Here is a 19,913-nt window from a genome sequence, read left to right as displayed (position 1 = left end):
TCTCTTACAATAGTTGACGATTCCAGTCAGATGTTAAATAAAATAAGTAATAGTTTGTTCTTTTATAAAAGCCTACAGGGGACTTGAATGGCAGATAACAAACTGGAAACACTATGAAAGAAAATGAAAAGCTGTAATATCCTGTAAAAAAAAAAAAAGGTAACGCAATAATATGTGACTGACCAAAGCATGGGTACTTTATAACGTCAGTTTAAATAAAGCGTCAAAAAAGTAAAATGCAAATATGAGGTATTTTTCAAATTGTGTTTAAAATTACAAGTTATACACACACAAAATAAATGAGATCTTGGCTACCTACCAACACACGAGGGCACAGAGGTGTTCCATTGTGCCAGGGCTCCAATCACGGCCTGACATTCAATGTTTTTGGAGTCTTGCAATGCGTAGCCAGGAATACACTCAAACCTCACAACGGCTCCAACTGAGAAATCATTTCCAATGCGGCGGCCATACTTGGGCTCTGGTACTGAACTGCATTGAGTGGCACTGGTACGAGGCACAGCTTGAGGGCAGAGCAATTAGAACGAGAGACAGGAAAGAAAATAAAAGAAAAACATTAATGCATAATAATAAAAAGGAAATACTGAATTATTCAGTCTGTCTTGATGAAACCAGTGACAATATAACAATGACCCCATTTAGATTCAGATGTAATTAGGAAACATTTAGAAAAACACATTAAGGGAGATTTCCCAAAACTGGTGCACACAGAATGTGTGGCAGTTGTGACCAATCAGCTTCTAACTTCAGCTTGTCATATTAAAGTGGCTGTAAAGTCAGAAGGTTTTTTTTTATCTTAATGCATTCCATGCCTTAAGAAAAAAAAAACCTTCTGTGTAGAGCAGCTGCCCCAGGAACCCATGATACTAACCTGAGCTCCATCTCTCTCCAACGATGTCCTCAGTCACCCGGGACTCCTGATTGGCTGAGACACAGCAGCAGCTCCCATCAAAGTCAGTTTGCCAATCAGGAGCAAGAGGGGGCGGAGCCAAATGGGGGCTCTGTGTCTGAATGGACACAGGGAGCTGTGGCTCGGCTTGGGTGCCCCCATAGTATGCTGCTTGCTGTGGAGACACTCGACAGGAGGGAGGGGCCAGGAGAGCTGAAGATAGAACCGAGAAGAGGGGGATTTGGGCTGCCCTGTGCAAATCCACTACACAGAGCAGTTAAGTATAAGATGTATGTTATTTTTAGAGAAAAAAAATAGACTTTACAATCAGTTTAAGCTTTGACAATAAAGCTTTGTGGGTTAAAAATGTGAATGCAAGTTACTTGCTAAGGGGAGAACCTCTGGGGGAATCTGGGATGGAAAAAGATCTGTGGTCCTAGTAGATAACAGACCCAGCAACGGCATGCAATGCCAAGCTGCAGCAAGTAAAGTTAGCAGATTATCTTTAAAAAAGAGAATTTACCATACAGATAAAAAAGATATTCCTGCCACTTTAAAAAACTTTGGTTCAGCCACGTCTGAAGTATGCCAACCAGTTCTGGTCACCAATCCTCAGGAGGGAGGTGCGGGAACTGGAGAGAGTCCAGAGAAGGATGACAAAGTTAATAAAGGGGATAAAGGACCTAATTAAGGAGGAACGACTACAATCATTAAACGTTTTCACTCTGGAGAAGACACTTGAGAGGTGATATGATAGCGATATACAAATACCTCAATGGCGATTGTGGCATATTAAAAAAAAATACAGACATACCCCACTTTTAAGCACACAATGGGGTTTGTTTACTAAAGCTGAAAAGTGCAAAATCAGGCTCACTTCTGCATAGAAACCAATAAGCTTCCATGTTTTAAAAAAGCTTAATTGAACAAGCTGAGGTTAGAAGCTCATTGGATTCTATGCAGAAGGGAGTCTGATTTTGTACTTTTCAGCCTTAGTAAATAAACCCCATTGTGTACATAAAAGTAGGGTATGCCTATATTCAGTCTCAGGGAGCATAAGAAGATATGTGGCCTTTCAATAAAATTAGATGAGAAGCAGTTTAACTTTAAACTGCACAGGGAGTTTCTCACTGTCAGCGCGTTAAGGATGTGGAATTCACTTCCACAATCGGTGGTGTCAGCAGGAAGTATTTATAGGTTTAAGACAGGTATCTTAGCAAACACAGTATACAGGGATATCGGAAATGATTATGAACAAGCACACCTTCACAGGTTGAACTGGATTGACTGGTGTCTTTATTCAACCTTACTATGTAACTAAGTAATAAAACCTAGAAGCTGATTGGTTACTATGCACAGCTACACCACATTCTGTTTACACCAGTTTTAATAACTCTCCACCATTATTACTCACTGATTTTATTTATTTTACATAGCAGTTGTTGATATATACATAGAAGACCCATTTGAGGATATAAATGAGAATCCAAGATGCTAAGTTAACAACATCCTTCCTGGTTAATGCTCCATGGGGGTCACCTTGCCTTTACTCTAAGCCACCTGCTGACCTGTTTTATCGCCAGAACAGGATGGCATTTTTTTTGCAACATCATTAGTTCCAGGAGACATTCTGGCTGACTATTTTACAATATTAAATGAACACAGCTTCAACATTTTTTTTCTAAGTTAAATTGTTACTAAACCCAGGACCCTGCATCCACTATATCTAATCTCTCATAGTACACAGAACATGAAAATGCTATTATTTTAGTAAATATAAACTGTTAAATACCTTTTCTCATCAGTAGTATAAAGCAGTCTGGTGACTTCTATCAGTGTATGCTTAAAGCTTGTAGGAGGAGTTTTCATTCTCCTCTGACTGTCCTTTGAGGCTGCCGGACCCCTGACCCTCTGTCTGGACAGTGCTGATTGGCCATGTGGTAATCACATGCACCCTCCCCCAAAAAAACTCTCTAGCAATACACACCAAACTGAGCATGTGCAGAGTGCCCCCAGGCTCTGTACTATATGTGGATATATTGGGGACAGTAAAAGAAGGGGAGGATCAAAAAAGACAGGATCAAGCAGCCTTTTTACAAAATGTGGAGGATTGGCCCCTTAGGTTCCACAGTGAGTAGAACAAGCATGCTTTACTGCATGTACAGACTGATTTTACGTTTGTGGGTTTAGTAAACACACACTTTGCAACGTCTCAACAGCCTCTACTGCTTTAGCAAATCCACCTACTGTGTCTACCTACAGAGCAGCTTGAGGATTACCCCCCCGACCTCCCTGACCTTTACCATACAGACCCTTCATGCTCCCCAGAGCTCCGAAGCACCCTCTTACTGTTTGGTTCCCCGGCCAAGACAAAAAGCTATCATTCCCATAAAAACAGTGTTCACAAACTACAGTTTGTATGCATCATGGATTAAATATTAAAGCTATACTATCAATCATGTTATTTACAGCAGCACAATAATAAATACAACCAGCTACATTGTACAAACAAATTTCATGAAGTAGAATGTGACCCACTGGAAAATGATAATTTATAGCTAAACAATAAACTTCAAGCTGTATCTGTACCAAGACGCTTGACAACTATAGACAAGTTGGTATAAAACAAAAAAATTGATTGTGCATCTCATCAAGCCTTGGTATAGAGCCCAAAAGCAGATCACAGAGACAAACATGACATGGATTGCTGCAAGGTATATTTGCAGAGTCACAGCTGCCTGTTCTCTGTAGCTGTGCCTTTGCCAAATCCTTCTCTCACTACATCCCTTTCCACTGTCCCAATCTAACCATGTGACAGTTTTTAATATCTGTATGAGAGTCCCTGATGGTTTCATGCACTGCTTGGATAGCCACAGGACATGACACACCATTTAGTTACCTACCTTGGTACACAAAATGAAATCCTTTGGCTGTCGCCTGTCCCTTGGCGTTGAACTTAATTAAAATCTGATTGGAAGTTGCAAGAGGTAGAGATTCACCTGTAACGGCAGAGCGCACGTGTTACGGAGCGGGGAGACCTGCCTCCTGTAGATAAACCTGCTGCTGGCATTTGTGATGTGAGGATGCTGATCTGATCACAGTGCGTGTGATAGACTGCAGGCAGCACACAACACTTGACACTCTGGCCATAGGAAGGCAATATTCTGGCTGGAGAAGGAGATGTGCTCAGAACACTAAACAGATAACTAAACTAACTTCTCTGTAGCTGCTGATGTGAAATACAATGATAATGCAGATTCATTTTAGATATTGAAATAGAGATGGCAGTAGAAAAATAAACCTATTTAGTTATAGGATAAAAGTTCAGTTAAGCCTTCTTCTAATGCCCTGTACACACGGTCGGACTTTCCGGTGGAAAATGTGCGATCGGATCTTGTTGTCGGATTGTTTGTGGGCGCCATCTGACTTTTTCCGTCGGAATTTCTGACACACGAAGTTTGAGAGCAGGATCCAAGAATGTTTAAATTCCGATAGCGTGTAGACAATTCCGACGGATAAAGTGCCACACATGCTCAGAATAAATTACGAGATGAAAGCTATCGGCTACTGGCTCGTTTATATTCCCGTCATACATGTTCTATGTCACCGCGTTCTGAAAGATCAGATTTTCCGACAACTTTGTGCGGCCGTGTGTATGCAAGCCACGTTTGGGCCAACATCCTTTGGAAAGAAACGGATGGATTTTGTCGTTGGAATGTCCGACCGTGTGTAAAGGGCATAAGTTGTATGGCCTAGTACAGTGATGGCGAACCTTGGCACTCCAGATGTTTTTGAACTTCATTTCCCATGATGCCCATGCACTCTGCAGTGTAGTTGAGCATCATGGGAAATGTAGTTCCAAAACATCTGGAGTGCCAAGGTTCGCCATCACCGGCCTAGTATCACATAAGGATAGCCTAACAAGCCATGAAGATTTGCATGTGGTGTGTTGTGTCGTATTCACGTCTATATAAATACGCCCCTATAAATACAGATGCTTTATTATATAAACTACTTTATATCTTGTTCTTCCTTGACTATTACAACTCTTCCAATTCTTAGACCAGGGAAAAGGTTCCTAGCTGTTTGCTTAGGTGGATATCTAATAGACAGCAACTCCATTATGGTTTGCTTCGTGACCATAATTAGTCAATAATAGTAACTTGTGTCATTGATCAACTAAAAGGACTTATGTGGAAGAAGGATATCCAATTTTGTATGTAATGGACAGGAAGGAATGTTCATTTTAATGATCGCTTTATATGCATCCCTTGCACATTCATTCTATCTTCCCTCTGATTGCCAGATGCCTAGATCTGTCAGACTTGGCCACATATGCATAAAACTAAAATGGTCATAGATCAGGTCAACATTTTGGTTCTGCTGACTTACAAACATTTGATTGCTGCCCAAACACCAATGTTTTGTGTCATGTGAACTATTTGTGCATAGTTTTGATCTCGATCAAAAGATCAGGGATGTGATAGTCTATGAAAGTGCATTTGGATAGCTTAATAAAAAAATATGCAAAAGAGAATAGTCCCTTAATGAGTTCTAGAATTCTACATTTTAGAAATAAGCTAAAAAGGAGCATCAGGCATCAAAAGGTCCAATTATCTTATCCAGACAAAAAGAGCCCCCAGTAGAAAGTGGCATAGTAGACATGGTCATACATTGAATCTGTCAATGTTTGTGGTCATAGAATAACTTCTTCCTTTGCTTTTCAAGCTCCTCTTGAGCACTAAATCGATTAAAGATTTGCTGAACCATGTTACTCTATTTTCTGACAATTTATATGTGACTTACTACATTGAAAACCAACTTCTGTAGAAAGAGTGGCTATCTATTACTTACAGAATGTCTTATAATATATTGCTCCTCTCCAGACTGGCATTTTCTTTGGCAAGCTTTATGAGCGTGTACCTTGCTTGTTATGTATGATCTAGGTCAACAGTTCTCAGCCCATGGCATTTGTACTTTAGAAGGGTTCGGTGGGTGCTTCTTATGGCAAATAAATCATAGCAATTTAGTGTTTTAGCAACTAAATTAACAAATGGTTGTACATACGGTTATTTAAACATAGTGGACAGTCTGAAAAACACTTATAGACAATTAGAGGGTACTAATAATAAATGTACTCGTGTCAATAGGTTATTGAAAAGAAATGGCCTAAACAAGGTGTACTTTGTAAACATTCGTTTTTTTTAAAAAAGGGTACTTACTTTAATAGAGTTGAAAAACACTAAAATCTGCAATCAGCACAATACACAGTCATTTGGGCCATATACCTGTATGAGATCCAGACAGAGAACTGAGAAGACGAGTCTGTTCATTTGGTCCATCATGGACTTCAACCACATCATTGAGTGCTGTCTGGAAGAAAGTGAATTGCCCAAACACAACTAGAAAAAAAAAAAGATGAAAACACTTATATTGACCACTTAAAAAAGACATTTTACAAACATTCTTCGGTTTATCCTTACTACATTACTGTTTGGATTGTTAGGGTAAAACAACATTTCATTCCAGCATAACATTGGCAGCTTGCCATTTATAAAGGCTGTACTGTACACTGAGTGATAAGTTAGTAAATGATCTTTTAACCACTTCAGCCCCGGAAGATTTTACCCCCTTCCTGACCAGAGCACTTTTTGTGATTCGGCACTGTGTAGTTTTAACTGACAATTGCGCGGCCATGCGACATGGCTCCCAAACAAAATTGACGTCCTTTTTTCCCCACACATAGAGCTTATTTTTTGTGCTATAAACAAAAAGAGAGCGTCAATTGTGAAAAAAACGCATTCTTGTTTACATTTTGCTATAATAAATATCCCCCAAAAATATATATAAAAAATGACTTTTCCTCAGTTTAGGCTGATACGTATTCTTCTACATATTTTTGGTTAAAAAAAAATCGCAATAAGTGCTTATTGATTGGTTTGTGCAAAAGTTATAGCGTTTAAATATAGGGGATAGTTTTATGGCATTTTTATTAATGCTTTTTTTTTCACTAGTAATGGCGGTGATCATCGATTTTTATCATGACTGCGACATTATGGCAGACACATCGGACATTTTTGACACATTTTTGTCATTTATACAGCAATCAGTGCTATACAAATGCGCTGATTCCTGTGTAAATGACACTGGCAGTGAAGGGGTTAACCACTAAGGGGGTAGTGTAGGGGTTAAGTGTGTCCTGGGGAGTGTTTCTAACTGTGGGGGGGGGCATGGCTACTTGTGACATGTCACTGATCTCTGCTGACAATCACATGGAGCAGAGATCAGTGACACTGTCACTAGGCAGAACGGGGAGATGCTTGTTTACATTAGCATCTCCCTGTTCTTCCTCTCCGTGAGGCCACTGCGGGCATCCGATGGTGATGGCATGGCGGAAAATTTAAAGGGCTTTTTCCATTTTTATTGCAGTGTTTACCTTAAAAGTTCTATGATATGGTTTCCACATGCTTGTGGTATAATATTTTTGTTGTTGCATTAAATGAAGATGTGTAGATCAGCCCCTAGTGGGAGCCCACAGCTGCTTAGTGTACGTTCTCTATTTCTCTCTGTTTTTAGCCACCCCTTAAATGCACGTGTCATCTGACTCATGGACTTACTGTATATTATAAGAAGAAGCAGTAAGTGCCATCATTGTGAAGTACTGTAAACAGAACACAGAACCTAAAATTGTAATATGCAAATACAGCTGGCATTTTGCACATATTCTTTTTAAAGTACAACTGAAGGCAAAGCTTTTTAAGTTAAGGATAGAGTGGAGAGGTATTCGAACACCTTTCTGGTTTTTATTGCTGTGTTTGTCCCCAGGAGAGTAATCCACCTTCTATTTTTAAAGGCTAAGTTCACTTTTTTTCTAAAATCCAGCTCCCCTATGTACCAATATACCATTAATGTACCTCAGTTACAGAAAAATACAAGCTTTCTTTGATTTTGAGAACAAAGCCTTACCGTATGCCTTGCTATATTTCTTAGAAAGCTTTTGGGACTCCATGGTATTGATTTGAGACAGAGGAACCAGTAAGACACAGGAAGGAGTTTACCAACTGGCTTCAATAGCACACACCCTTCCCCCATTAACTACGTTTTTACAGCCTCCCCAGCATTTCTCCATGTGTGTATTTGTCTGGCTTCCACAGCGTCCTTTCTGACGAGTTCAGAATGCATGCTAAACTCCCTGGGCCGCATGCAGCCCACAGGACACCCTTTATGTAGTGCAAGGGCCTGCTTTATTGGATACAGATTGATTGGATAGATAGTGTGTCCTCCTATTATATAGTTTTGGCAAGTCTAAAGGAGATTGTACAAACATTGTACAATCAGATTGTCTAGTGTAGGGCCACATTTATACACATAAAATTAACTAGTTGCACATTCAGTGTCATTGATTAAGTGGTGCACCAAACACAGAAGCAAACACACATTTTGCCACATGAGAAAACTGGTAATAAATGCAGTAAAAAATGTGCAACTCGCACCACGCCAAAATGTCCCATGAGCTACTTTGCCATGCGTAGCACAGTCCATTGAAATCAACATATGTGTTACTGAAAAAACAAGCCAAAAAACATGTACTCCTACTACTCTAGATGTGAATGGGGCCCGAACGTGAAATTGGTGCTTTTAGACAAGAACAATGATTGGCAAGCTGCACAGAAAAAGTGTACTTTGCCATGAGTTTCAGAGATGCTGAAAATGTGCATTGTGCTTGTGTTGTCATTACATATTAAAGGCACACCAAGAGGGAACGCACCATGCTCTACTCCCAGCATGCAGGAATGTGAGTTTTCAGTACATGGTTATGTGAACAGGGCCTGACAATTGAGTGCCTCCATTCACTCCCTTTTTTTGTACGTGTATAAAGATGGCCATATACCATGCAGTCTGATTGTACACTCTGTAAAATTTCATTTAGATTTGCCTGAACTATAGAATAGGAGGAAACACCTGACCGATCAATTCAAGACAGACCCTTGTACTACATAGCTGATGGAAAATCTAAAGATTATATAGAAAGTTGGTAGAAGGTAGTATTGTAATGAGGGAGGTGTGGTCCAGAGTGGTGAACACACTCTATCACACCCTCTTCTGTAATGCAACAAGGAAGTGAAGGCTTCTGTGGGATGACCTACAGGAAGTGAATGTTCAGAGAATCTACAGGAAGTGATGGAATCTGAAAATCATTTTGAAATGTTAAACAGCCTCCTGTGGATAAGGTAAGACAGAGAAAAGCACACTGGGATGGCTGGGCCAGTAATGGCACTGGAAAATGTTTCTATTTAGTATAAAAACTGAAATTCTGACCCAAAAAAATTTACTTATCCTTTAACCTGTTTACCATTATTACCAAGAATGAAGTTAAAAGAACATCCTAAATTTGGGTTTGTTCCAGGAACAGAAATACAGGCGGTCCCCAGATTACAAACATCCGACTTACATATGACTCATACTTACAAATGAAGGGAGACAACAGGAAGTGAGAGGAAATCTAACCCTAAGAAGGGAAATGCTCTCCTGTAAGAGTAAGTATGGGAAAAAGGTGTCTCCACTGAAGCTTTATCACCAATCCTTGTTTCCACAACAACTCCAAATTTACAAAATCTGATTGTCACAGGGACAGAAAGTGAATCTTCTGAACAGGGGCACAAAAACAAAGGTTACAGGGGTGTTAACCCTTCCCTATGCTATCCAAACAGCTTAAATATATTTTTTTTGGCTGGAGTTACACTTAAAAAAATATATCTGTTCCTCCTTACATACATTTTCAACTTAAGAACAAATCTACAGATCCTATCTTGTTTGTAACCCAGGGACTGCCTGAAGTGGGGAAATCTTTCAATGAGGACACTAGTTTTGGTAACCCTGGTGACATTTTCACTTATTTTGGAGGAATTTCCTCTTGCTTCTGTTTTTGGCTATGGGTCAGGAAGTGAATCTCCCCAATGGCGCACAGACGGCAAAAAAAAAAAAAAAAAAACTGACAGGGGTTATAACTATTTACTACTATTTTATTCAAAATGGGAAAAAAATGCCTTTAATTCTATTTTAACAACATACATAGAAAGCATCAGCATACATTAGTGAACTTATTTACATCAACATTTACATTTATGTTTAAAAATCAAAAATCTAAATCAAAACTCATAAGGAAAAGGCTTCAACTGGAACTACCAAAGAGGGTTGGCAATGGTGTAACATTTGACATGCCCCTGGGCCATTTTGCTTTGATAAATGAAGGCAAGCATTGAAACAAAAAAGGTTCCCTTACAATGCTGTACACTTTCAATCTAGACAGCAGTGAACAGTTCCATAACACCCATATAGCTATTTGATATATGCTTATAGTCCATTTAAAGAATCCTTTTCTTAGATTTCTCTCTAGTTTACAAGGAGATGAAAGAGTCAGGGTCTGGGCAAACCTGCAGGAGAATAAAGTTCCTCAATCAAGTTAATGTAAACATGGAGATGGTGCTGTGCTCCCCTGGGCCACTGATTGCTACGCTACTTTATATCCACATCATACATATTATGCAATCCCGATGTGCTTATTTTACACCACATCAGGCCAGAAGGAAAAATAGCCTATGCTAGCTTTTGCACAGTTCTGCTTGCTTTCAAATATTTTCACTATGTCAAAATAATCACTCATTTGCTCAAACACTGGAAAGAAGTAAATCATACACCGCTTATGATTATAAAGAGATACTTAATGCTAATAATACCAAGAAATAGAAACAAATCTGCGGTCATAAAAATGATTAAGGTTTGATGCAGTAATTTGCATTATAAAATTAGCCAGATAAAATTGTATACCAGTTTAAAATGCTGAGAAGCGTTCTTTGAAATGCATTTGCCTTCTCTTTCTCTTGCAATGAATGTGTTAGCAAGCGGTTAGAGCAGTGAGGGGCTACAGTACATGGCATATATTGAACGGGCACTGGGAGATGTGTTTATTGATCAATAGAGACTTTGAAGATTTTTTTTATTTTTCTCACCACTTCAGATATCAAACAGAGAACAGTTAGGTAACCTGATCATGGGGTTGTACAAAACAGTTCTCAGGACAAAAAAAACAAAAAAAAACACTGCATATAATGTAATATAGGATCGCAAACAGAGCCAAGATCAGCACATTTGAACAGGCTATTTCAGGGAGAGAGACGATAGAACACCAGGGTCAAGTCAATAGGGGCATCTGAGCATGTCTGTGATGTCCTGTTAGGATTAGGAAACATACTTATTGCATTTTTGAAATTATTACTTTAGAATATGGCAGGACCTTCTAAATTTAAAAACAACAATTAATGCAGTTTTTTTTTTTTTAAATAAGCATTACATGTATTTTTAAAAACAACCTTTGAATGTGATTTGATGTAAAGTGGTTGTAACCCCCAAAAAAATAAAAAAATAAAAGATCCTTTTCCTTTAAAGCATGAACAACAACTTAGTGCTTGTGCGGCATCATTTGTCCTATTCTATACTGTAAAATGTGTCCCCCTAAGTGTGCTGACCACAATAATCATGGCTGCTGGTCCATGATACTGTGGTCAGTTTACGTGCCTCCATCATCCCGCAGTCTCTCCCTCTCCCCCTCTACCCCTCCATTCCTGCCTGTCAGCTCGGTAGTCTGTGTTGTGAGAGCTGATCTGCTCCCAACCCCTGCCCTCCTGCTGCTATTCCGTGTAAAGTCAATGTGCATAATTACCAGAATTCCCTCTGTTATAGAAAGCTATAATGTGCAGTGTATGTGTTTTTTTTATTATGCAGCTCAATACCTTATTTCACAGTGCCACTCTTCTCCTCTCATCCTGACTGCAATCAGAGGGGGAAGGGGAGCAGCAGGAGATCAAGTAACCACACAGCAGCACTGTGAAATAAGGTATTGAGCTGCATAATAAAAAAAAACACATACACTGTGCAATATAGCTGGCTATAACAGAGGGGATTCTAGTAATTATGTACATTGACTTTACAATCACTTTAAGTCCTCTGTAATATGTGGTACAGAAGCACTCAGACTAGAAGAGGAAATCCAGCACTTGGTGCCATTCAGATGTGCTGAGACGGTAGATGCTGACAGGTGGAGAGAACACAGATATGACCTCATCAGAATGTTGCTGCTCCTTCACTGTCCAATCACAGGCTGGTTGCAAGGAAATTAATTAGCTTTGATGCTAAAAGTAGAACATCACAAATGTAGCTATATACACCTAGGTTAATTCCACCTGAAAGTAGACCAACAGTGCTCCAAAGCTCACGGTATCTTCCTGACACTTAAAACAGCATGAGCGTATAAGGTGAAAAGCTGGCAACTCATCCTCCTGCTAAAAGAACTTTATTGATAAAAGGTATAGTGTTAAAGTTACAGCAGTGTACACATTTCGGTTTGGCTAGGAATAAGGTTTTTTTTTCCCGAAACACGTAAGCTGCACACTATGCCCTTTATCAATAAAGTACTTTTATTGGCAGGACAAGTTGCTGGCTCTTCACCCTATACTCTCATAAAATTGGAACTTCCTCCCCCGCTCCTCTCTCCTTATTGTAAACATTTTTTTTTCTAGGTGTGGGTACCTAGTTTTGATAGGTGTTCACTCCCACTTCTGGCAAGCTGAACTTGCGTAGTGTGACTTGCGGATGTGCAGCAAGGAGGCAACTGTGAAGCTGCAGCTAGTCATAGTCAACTTCTCACAGTCAACATGGCAGCACCAGGGGCCAGAAGACCAGCAAAGAGCTGACCTGGGTGAAGACAGTGCTGGATCCCTGGGCTGGTAAGTGTCTTTTTTTTATTTTTTATTTGTATTTGCTGGACTTTTTTTTTTTTTTTTTTTAGTCTGACCACAGCTACCATAGAATAAGTCTAGTCATCAGGCTAACGGTACTGTGTAAATCTCAGGACTGGATAAACAGAAATTTCAATTCTTTGACAGGTAAACCTACCAAATATGTATTTTAAAAGGTGCACTTAGATGTCTGTGTGGAGTTTAGGTTTACTCAACCATTTCGAACTGAATCTTTTCCAGTTGAAGATATTTTCTGCTTTAGTTTCTTACCATAATCCTTAGGAACAACAATGAAGTAGGAGCAGCTCTGTCCAGATGTGTAATTGCTGGGGTAATTCGGGGAAAGAATCACTCCTACTTGGCTGACGTACTTTCCACCGCAGGGAGCTAGGAAGTAAAAACATAATGTAAGGTGCCTTACTAAATAAAAATGCTTCTTAACAAGATGAGTGTTTGAGTTTACTTTCTGGCACCATCAGTCATGCCTGAATAGTAAAAGGCCATCATGAGGTGTTTCCTGGACCTGATCTTAGTAAGTATAAAATTCAGTTTACCAGCTACCTGAATTAGTAGTAGTATAATACTGTTGAGTGATGGATTTATGACCATGACTTAATATTGATTCAATATTTATTCTATTATCAGTGCTTGCATACTGGAAAACCACTGATGGACATATCTCAAATGTGAAAAGGGCCTCAGCACTTTATATTATATACGGTATTTAAAGAGTAAGTTTTCAGACCCAAAAAACTTGGCTGAAATAGATGAGCTTTTTTCAACCAGACTAACTATCTATGTAACTAAGTATGTAACCTGCTACCGATAGTGATTTCTAGTTGTATTTACTTTATGTACTGCTTTTATTGAGCTGTCTCTTCCCAATGCTCACAAAGACCATAACACTTTGTAAATGCCTGATACAAAAAGTAATTAAAACATTAGTCATTTCAATTGATTATTGAAACTTGCCATATTGTATTTAATATAATTATCTCCTAAGTTCATAATGGCCATCTGGTGGCCATAATTTGTTATTTTCCCTGATTGAGGTATTTAAAAACAAAACAAAAAAAAACATTATGGCCACTATATGGTATTTACGATCATAGGAGATAATTATAATACACAAGTTTTGTTGGAGCTGAGCACTCGTTGAGGGTGTTTTTTATACATAGGCCCCAAATGTACCTTTGTTTGATATATAGACCCCCTATTACAAATAACATTTAGATTACAAAAGCAAGTAAATGTACAGTATACTACGATGAGCAAGAATAGGAAAAATAATGAATTCTGCTTAAAAAAGACAGGTGTCAAGGACACACATTTAAATAAAGTGCAGAAGAGATGTGCAAATACTCAAGCACTGACAACTTCATTGCCTAAAAGGGTAATGCTAGGTTCAACCCTATGCGTTTTTGCAGGCCATGTTTGCACAGGTACAGCAACCCATTCAAATGAATGGACTGCCAAGCCTGCTTTTCCACAAAAAAAAGGTGCATGCACCTTTTTATAAACACGGTCGTAGGAAAATTGCATTGGTTTGCACGCACCTGCAGCGACAAGCAGAAGTGTGAACCAAGCCGAAAAATAAATAGCAATTCTATAGGAATATTTTACTCTGTCTTATACATAAATATCATATATAAAAGATTCATCAAGTAAAATTCACTTGCATAAAAAAAAAATGGATATGACATATACAACTGCTGCAAAAGCTGTTATTTTGTAAGAATATCACAAAATTTAATTCCTGCAACCATGGCAACAATATTTTAATGCCCCATAAATCTCATTCTGTGCTCATTTGACACATTGCTGCTCCCAGAACTTTTCACAGAGTTCAAGCATTGGCATAACTATAATTATATCAGTCCATTCAGCTGCTATGAGACCTGGAGGAAGGAAGGGGCCCTCAGTTTGGAGGCTGTTGATGCAAAATGAACATCTCAATACATATGCAGATAATACGCGATGGCTGCATTCAGGAGAAAGCACTTCTTCAGCCTCCCCTTATTTAGTGTTCACTCACACACACTGAACATTGTAACTATGTGGGGGATTTACTTAAAGGGGTTGTAAAGCCATGTGTTTTTTCACCTTAATGCATCCTATGCATTAAGGTGAAAAAACACCCTGCACTCTTCGCCCCCCCCAAGCCCCCGTTTTACTTACCTGAGCCCCAAATCTCCGTGGGCGAAATCTCGCCTTGCCTTCACCCAGCTCCTGTGGGCTCTTCATTGGATGATTGATAGCAGCGCAACCATTGGATCCCGCTGCTCTCGATCAAGTCTATGATGCGAACTGCTAGGGCCGAGTGATACACACAGCGGGAATGGCCGCCGAGTGTATCACACGGGAGCGCCGCCGCAATCTAACCCTCTTGGGAGAACACTTCCCAGAGGGGGGTTAGCTCTTGCGGGGAGGAGCTGAGACAGCCATCGAGGGACCCCAGAAGACGAGGATCGGGGCCACTCTGTGCAAAACGAACTGCACAGTGGAGGCAAGTATGACATGTTTGTTATTTAAAAATAAAAATGAACCTATATAACCCCTTTAAACTGGTGCAATCAAATTCTGGTGCAGCTGTGGATGGTAACCATTCGGCTTCTAACTTCAGCTTGGTGAATTAGGCTTTGACAGTAAAACCTGGAAGCTGATTGGTTTCTATGAACAGCTGCGCATGATTTTGCACAATGCTGTTTTAGTAAATTACTCACTCTATGACAAGTCATGTTGTGCGAGACAGCAACAGAAGTCTAATGTGTGTGAATGAAGCAACCTGTGTGCACATACAAGAACATACAAGAGTTGACTTACTAAAATTGGAGGCTGCAAAATTTGGTACAGCCGTGCATAGTAGCCAATCCGTTTCTAACTTCAGCTTGCTCGATTAAGCTTTGACAACAGGAAAACAGAAGCTGATTGATTTATATGCAGATTTTTCACTCTCCAATTTTAGTAACTCAACTCCACAGGCTATTTTACACAGGCACCAGGATTTTCATGGGTGCTACAACTCTGGGTCAGCTTCTTAGTCAATAAAGTATATGCTTACTCAGGAAGATACCTGAATAAAGATGGAGATGGCAGCCTTGTGGGGATAAGAGAACATATGGAGGCATTGTTTGGGGGATCCCAGAGATTATAGATACCTTTAATGTTACACTTAAATATTACTTAGCATGCATGCTATTGACATAAAACATACATTATATACTTGGCTCGCAGTCTATGCTCAAATTCATCCCAAAGGTGTTCTATTGGGTTGAGGTCGGGACTCTATGTAGGCCAGTCAAGTTGCTCCACCGTAAACTGGCTCATCCATGTCTTTATGGACCTTGTTTGTGCACTGGTGTGCAATCATGTTGGAATAGGAAGGGGTCATCCCCAAATGGTTCCAACGAAGTTGGGAGCATGAAATTGTCCAAAATGTCTTGGTATGCTGGTATGGTGACACCTTAAGAGTTCCATTCACTGGAACTAAGGGGCCAAGCCCAACTCCTGAAAAAAACCTCCACTTAATCATTTGGACCAATGCACAAAGACCATAAGCCCAAAGACCATAAAGACACAAATGAACAAGTTTAGGGTGGAGAAACTTGACTGGCTTGTACAGATGCTGACCTCAACCCAATAGAACACCTTTGGGATGAATTAGAGTGGAGACTGCGAGCCAGGCCTTCTCGTCCAACATCAGTGACTGCCCTCACAAAAGCGCTTCTGGAAGAATGATCAAACATTCCCTTAGACACACTCCTAAACCTTGTGGGCAGCCTTTTCAGAAGAGTTGAAGCTGTTATAGCTGCAGCGGGATAGGCCACCACTCACATTTTTGTAAATATTTTATTATATCTTTTCATGTGACAACATTGAAGAAATTTAATTTTTCTACAATGTAAAGTAGTGAGTGTACAGCTTGTGCAACAGTGTAAATTTACTGTCCCCTCAAAATAACTCAACACACAGCCATTAATATCTTAACTGCTGGCAATTAAAGTGAGTACACCCCTAAGTGAAAAGGTCCAAATTGGGCCCAACATGTTAATAATTTGTGTGGCCACCATTATTTCCCAGCACTGCTTTACCTTGGGCAAACAGTTCACCAGAGCTTCACAGATTGCTACTGGAGTCCTCTTCCGCTCCTCCATGACAATCTCAAAGAGCTGGATGTTAGAGACCTTGCATTCTTCCACCTTCTGTTTGAGGATGCCCCAGGGATGCTCAATAGGCTTTAGGTCTGGAGACAGGCTTGGCCAGTCCATCACCTTTTCCCATTAGCTTCTTTAGCAACACAGTGACCTTGGAGGTGTGTTTGGGGTTGTTATCATGGTGGAATACTGCCCTGTGGTCCAGTCTCCGAAGGGAGGGGATCATGCTCTGCTTCAGTATGTCACAGTACATGTTGGCATTCATGGTTCCCTCAATGAACTGTAGCTCCCCAGTGTTGGCAGCAGTCATGCAGCCTCAGACCATGACACTCCCACCACTATGATTGACTGTAGGCAAGACACACTTGTCTTTGTACTCCTCACCTGGTTGCCGCCACACACGCTTGACACCATCTGAACCAAATACGTTTATCTGTGTGTCGAGTGATTTTGAGGGGACAGCAAATTTACACTGTTATACAAGCTGTACACTCACTACTTTATGTTATATATATATATATATATATATATATATATATATATATATATATATATCCTTAGCACCAGCCTGTCTCCTAATCTACAAAACAGAAGCAGGAAACAATCTGCAATACAGTTTGCAAGGAAAAGCAAAAATGGAATGCAAACGAGATTTGCAGAAGAACTCTACTAACCACTTGTTACTTGTAAACTGATCAAATAACATAACTCAAAAGGAAAGTTATGAAAACACAAAATGTTTTCCTTATAGGGTCCATACAGCTTCAACAATCTTACATGTCAGGAAGAACACAATGGTGTGAATGAGCCTTGACTGTGCTGTGTGTCAATCATGCAATGCTGGAGTATATACAGACACAGCGTGCCTTCCAATGAATCCCAATAATCATAAAGCACAAAACGCACAGTATTTTGGGTGTTTTCTTTAACAGCTGAACAAATTTGCATATCAGCAGTCTGCCAGCTCCAAAAATTGAGACAAAACTGTTTTTATTTGAAAATAAGATATCTGAACAGCTCTGACTTTGGATGATATAGAAAAGTTGTTGTTTAGACAAGCATTTTTTTAGCTGAAAAAAATTATAAGCTTGTTCAAAATTTAACATTTTCATTTTGAAACATTTGACTATATTCAGACATGTTTCCTGTGGTCAATGCTATATTGCCACTAGCCGCTATTAATAAAGATAAGGATTTACCTCTACATGATGGTCTAGGGTAGTTCCAGGCTGGCTTTCCATCTCCTCCCATTACACAGGTTAGTGTGGAAGCTCCATTAACCTCATAGCCACTGTCACAGTAATATGTTACAGTTGAGCCCAGCTTTAGGTCACTCCCAACACGAGACCCATTTTTTATTGCACCTGGGTCAAAGCAGGATTCCCTGGGGTTTTCTAGAAGGCAAAATAGAAAAATGTTCACTGAAAAATTCAATAGCGTCTACAGATTATTATATGTGATGACTTTTTTATATTATTTTTGTCCGTATGTATAAGTATCAGCCTGACACTTTAGATCAGGTCTCCAAATGTTTCAGTATGAGGGCTACAATGTATATTGGACCAAAAACTCAAGTTTATAAATGAGTGAAAATCTATATTAATTAATACATTTTACTTGGAGCTTTTTTGTAATCAGTGTGATATGATTTGGTAGAACAGAGTAAGGCAAAGCAAAGACATTCCAAGTGAACTTTACTTGAGTCATTTATAAAGCCGGAACAAAATAAATTCAGTCTGCACCTTTGTTACCAGAGTTCCCCCTTACATCAAGATCCTCATTAGAGTCCCCCTTATATCAGTGTTCTCATTAAAGTCTCCCGTTACATCAGTGTGTGTGTGTGTGTGTGTGTGTGTGTGACATGTATTCACTATACCCTGCACATAGGCACTGCCGTGTCACACATTTCACAGAGCCTGCCTTCTACAGAGGAGCGAGAGGTGGAGTTTCAGGAGGAATCATTGCTTGCAGGCAGCAAGGTACCATGGGATATGCAGTCATTAGAAATAAAACGTAGAGAAGATGTTGAAAAGCATGCAGGGAATACAGGAAGTTGTGGAAAGAGATGGCCAACAGACGGGCAGAACTCACAACATGAAGAGAAATTTTGGATTGTCAATAATAATTATTGTTTGTATAGTTAGTACAATGTAACATGCAAATATGTGGCCTCTCGGCAGGCGGGCGTTGGTGCCGAGAAGCTGCATATTTGAGTACCAATTAGCAGACACAGCTGTCCCGAGACTGCTTTCTTGGCACAGTTACCTGTGGCTAATGCAAAGAAGCAATTGGGAGCTTTCTGATCATGTGACCGCGGTGACAGCCAATTATGGTGGTCACGTGATCATAAACCCCATATGTCATATACATTTCGGAAAGAATCCAGGCCTTTTTTCAAACAATCTACTGATCTGGGCAGAACCAGAGATTGTACTCCCCATTCTCACAGCTCTTTCTGTGAAGAATCCTTTCTGCATTTGGAGATTAAATTGCTTTTCCTCCAGACGTAAAGCGTGCCCCCTTGTCCTCTGTGATGACCTGAAAGAGAATAACTCTACACTAAGTTCACTTTATGGACCACTTATGTTGATTGTATCCCCCTAAATCCCCTGTTCTCAAGAGAGAATACATTTAGTGCCTCTAATCTTTCCTAATAGCTGAGCTCCTCCATGCCTCCTATAAGTTTGGTTGCCCTTCTCAGCATTTTCTGAAACTGCATATTCCTTATGAGGTCTTACTAATGATTTGTACAGGGGTAAAATGATATCTAGGGCACACTTACAAAGGATCTTGAAAGATGAGATGGCCATCACATTCTGAGAGACCCTAATCTGGAATGTTTACAGTTTATATAAAAGACAAAAAAAAAATAATAAAAAAAAATTGCAGGTCTTACTGTTATACTGTAATGTCACTTTGTTTTACTGTTAACCATCATTTGCTTAGCAGGTATGCCATTCAGCTGCAGCACAGGTTTATTTATTCTGACAGTAACAGCATTTTCTCCCACGATGCGTAAAGCGATACGTAAAGCCGTGACTCCAGCGCTGTAGG

General features: G+C 39.7%; 1 protein-coding gene across 3 annotated transcripts in view; it reads right to left on the bottom strand.

Annotated features, from left to right (window-relative positions):
* CSMD2 (CUB and Sushi multiple domains 2) overlaps positions 1-19,913 on the bottom strand; it is a 1,348,498-nt gene that overhangs the window by 155,299 nt on the left and 1,173,286 nt on the right. For all 3 annotated transcript variants that reach the window (XM_077481921.1, XM_077481922.1, XM_077481923.1), the window contains 5 exons: positions 18,059-18,253; positions 12,976-13,092; positions 6,199-6,312; positions 3,814-3,909; positions 320-523 (listed from right to left, as the gene is read on the bottom strand). In XM_077481921.1, coding sequence (XP_077338047.1) covers positions 320-523; positions 3,814-3,909; positions 6,199-6,312; positions 12,976-13,092; positions 18,059-18,253 — 726 coding nt within the window. The remainder of the gene's footprint in view (positions 1-319; positions 524-3,813; positions 3,910-6,198; positions 6,313-12,975; positions 13,093-18,058; positions 18,254-19,913) is intronic.

Source organism: Lithobates pipiens, unplaced genomic scaffold (genome assembly GCF_037356315.1).
Source record: "Lithobates pipiens isolate NorthernLeopardFrog02 unplaced genomic scaffold, aLitPip1_a1.2 Scaffold_16, whole genome shotgun sequence".
Classification (NCBI taxonomy): Eukaryota; Metazoa; Chordata; class Amphibia; order Anura; family Ranidae; genus Lithobates; species Lithobates pipiens.
The sequence above is the reverse complement of the archived record's forward strand: the minus strand, read 5'-3'. Positions and strand labels throughout refer to the sequence as shown.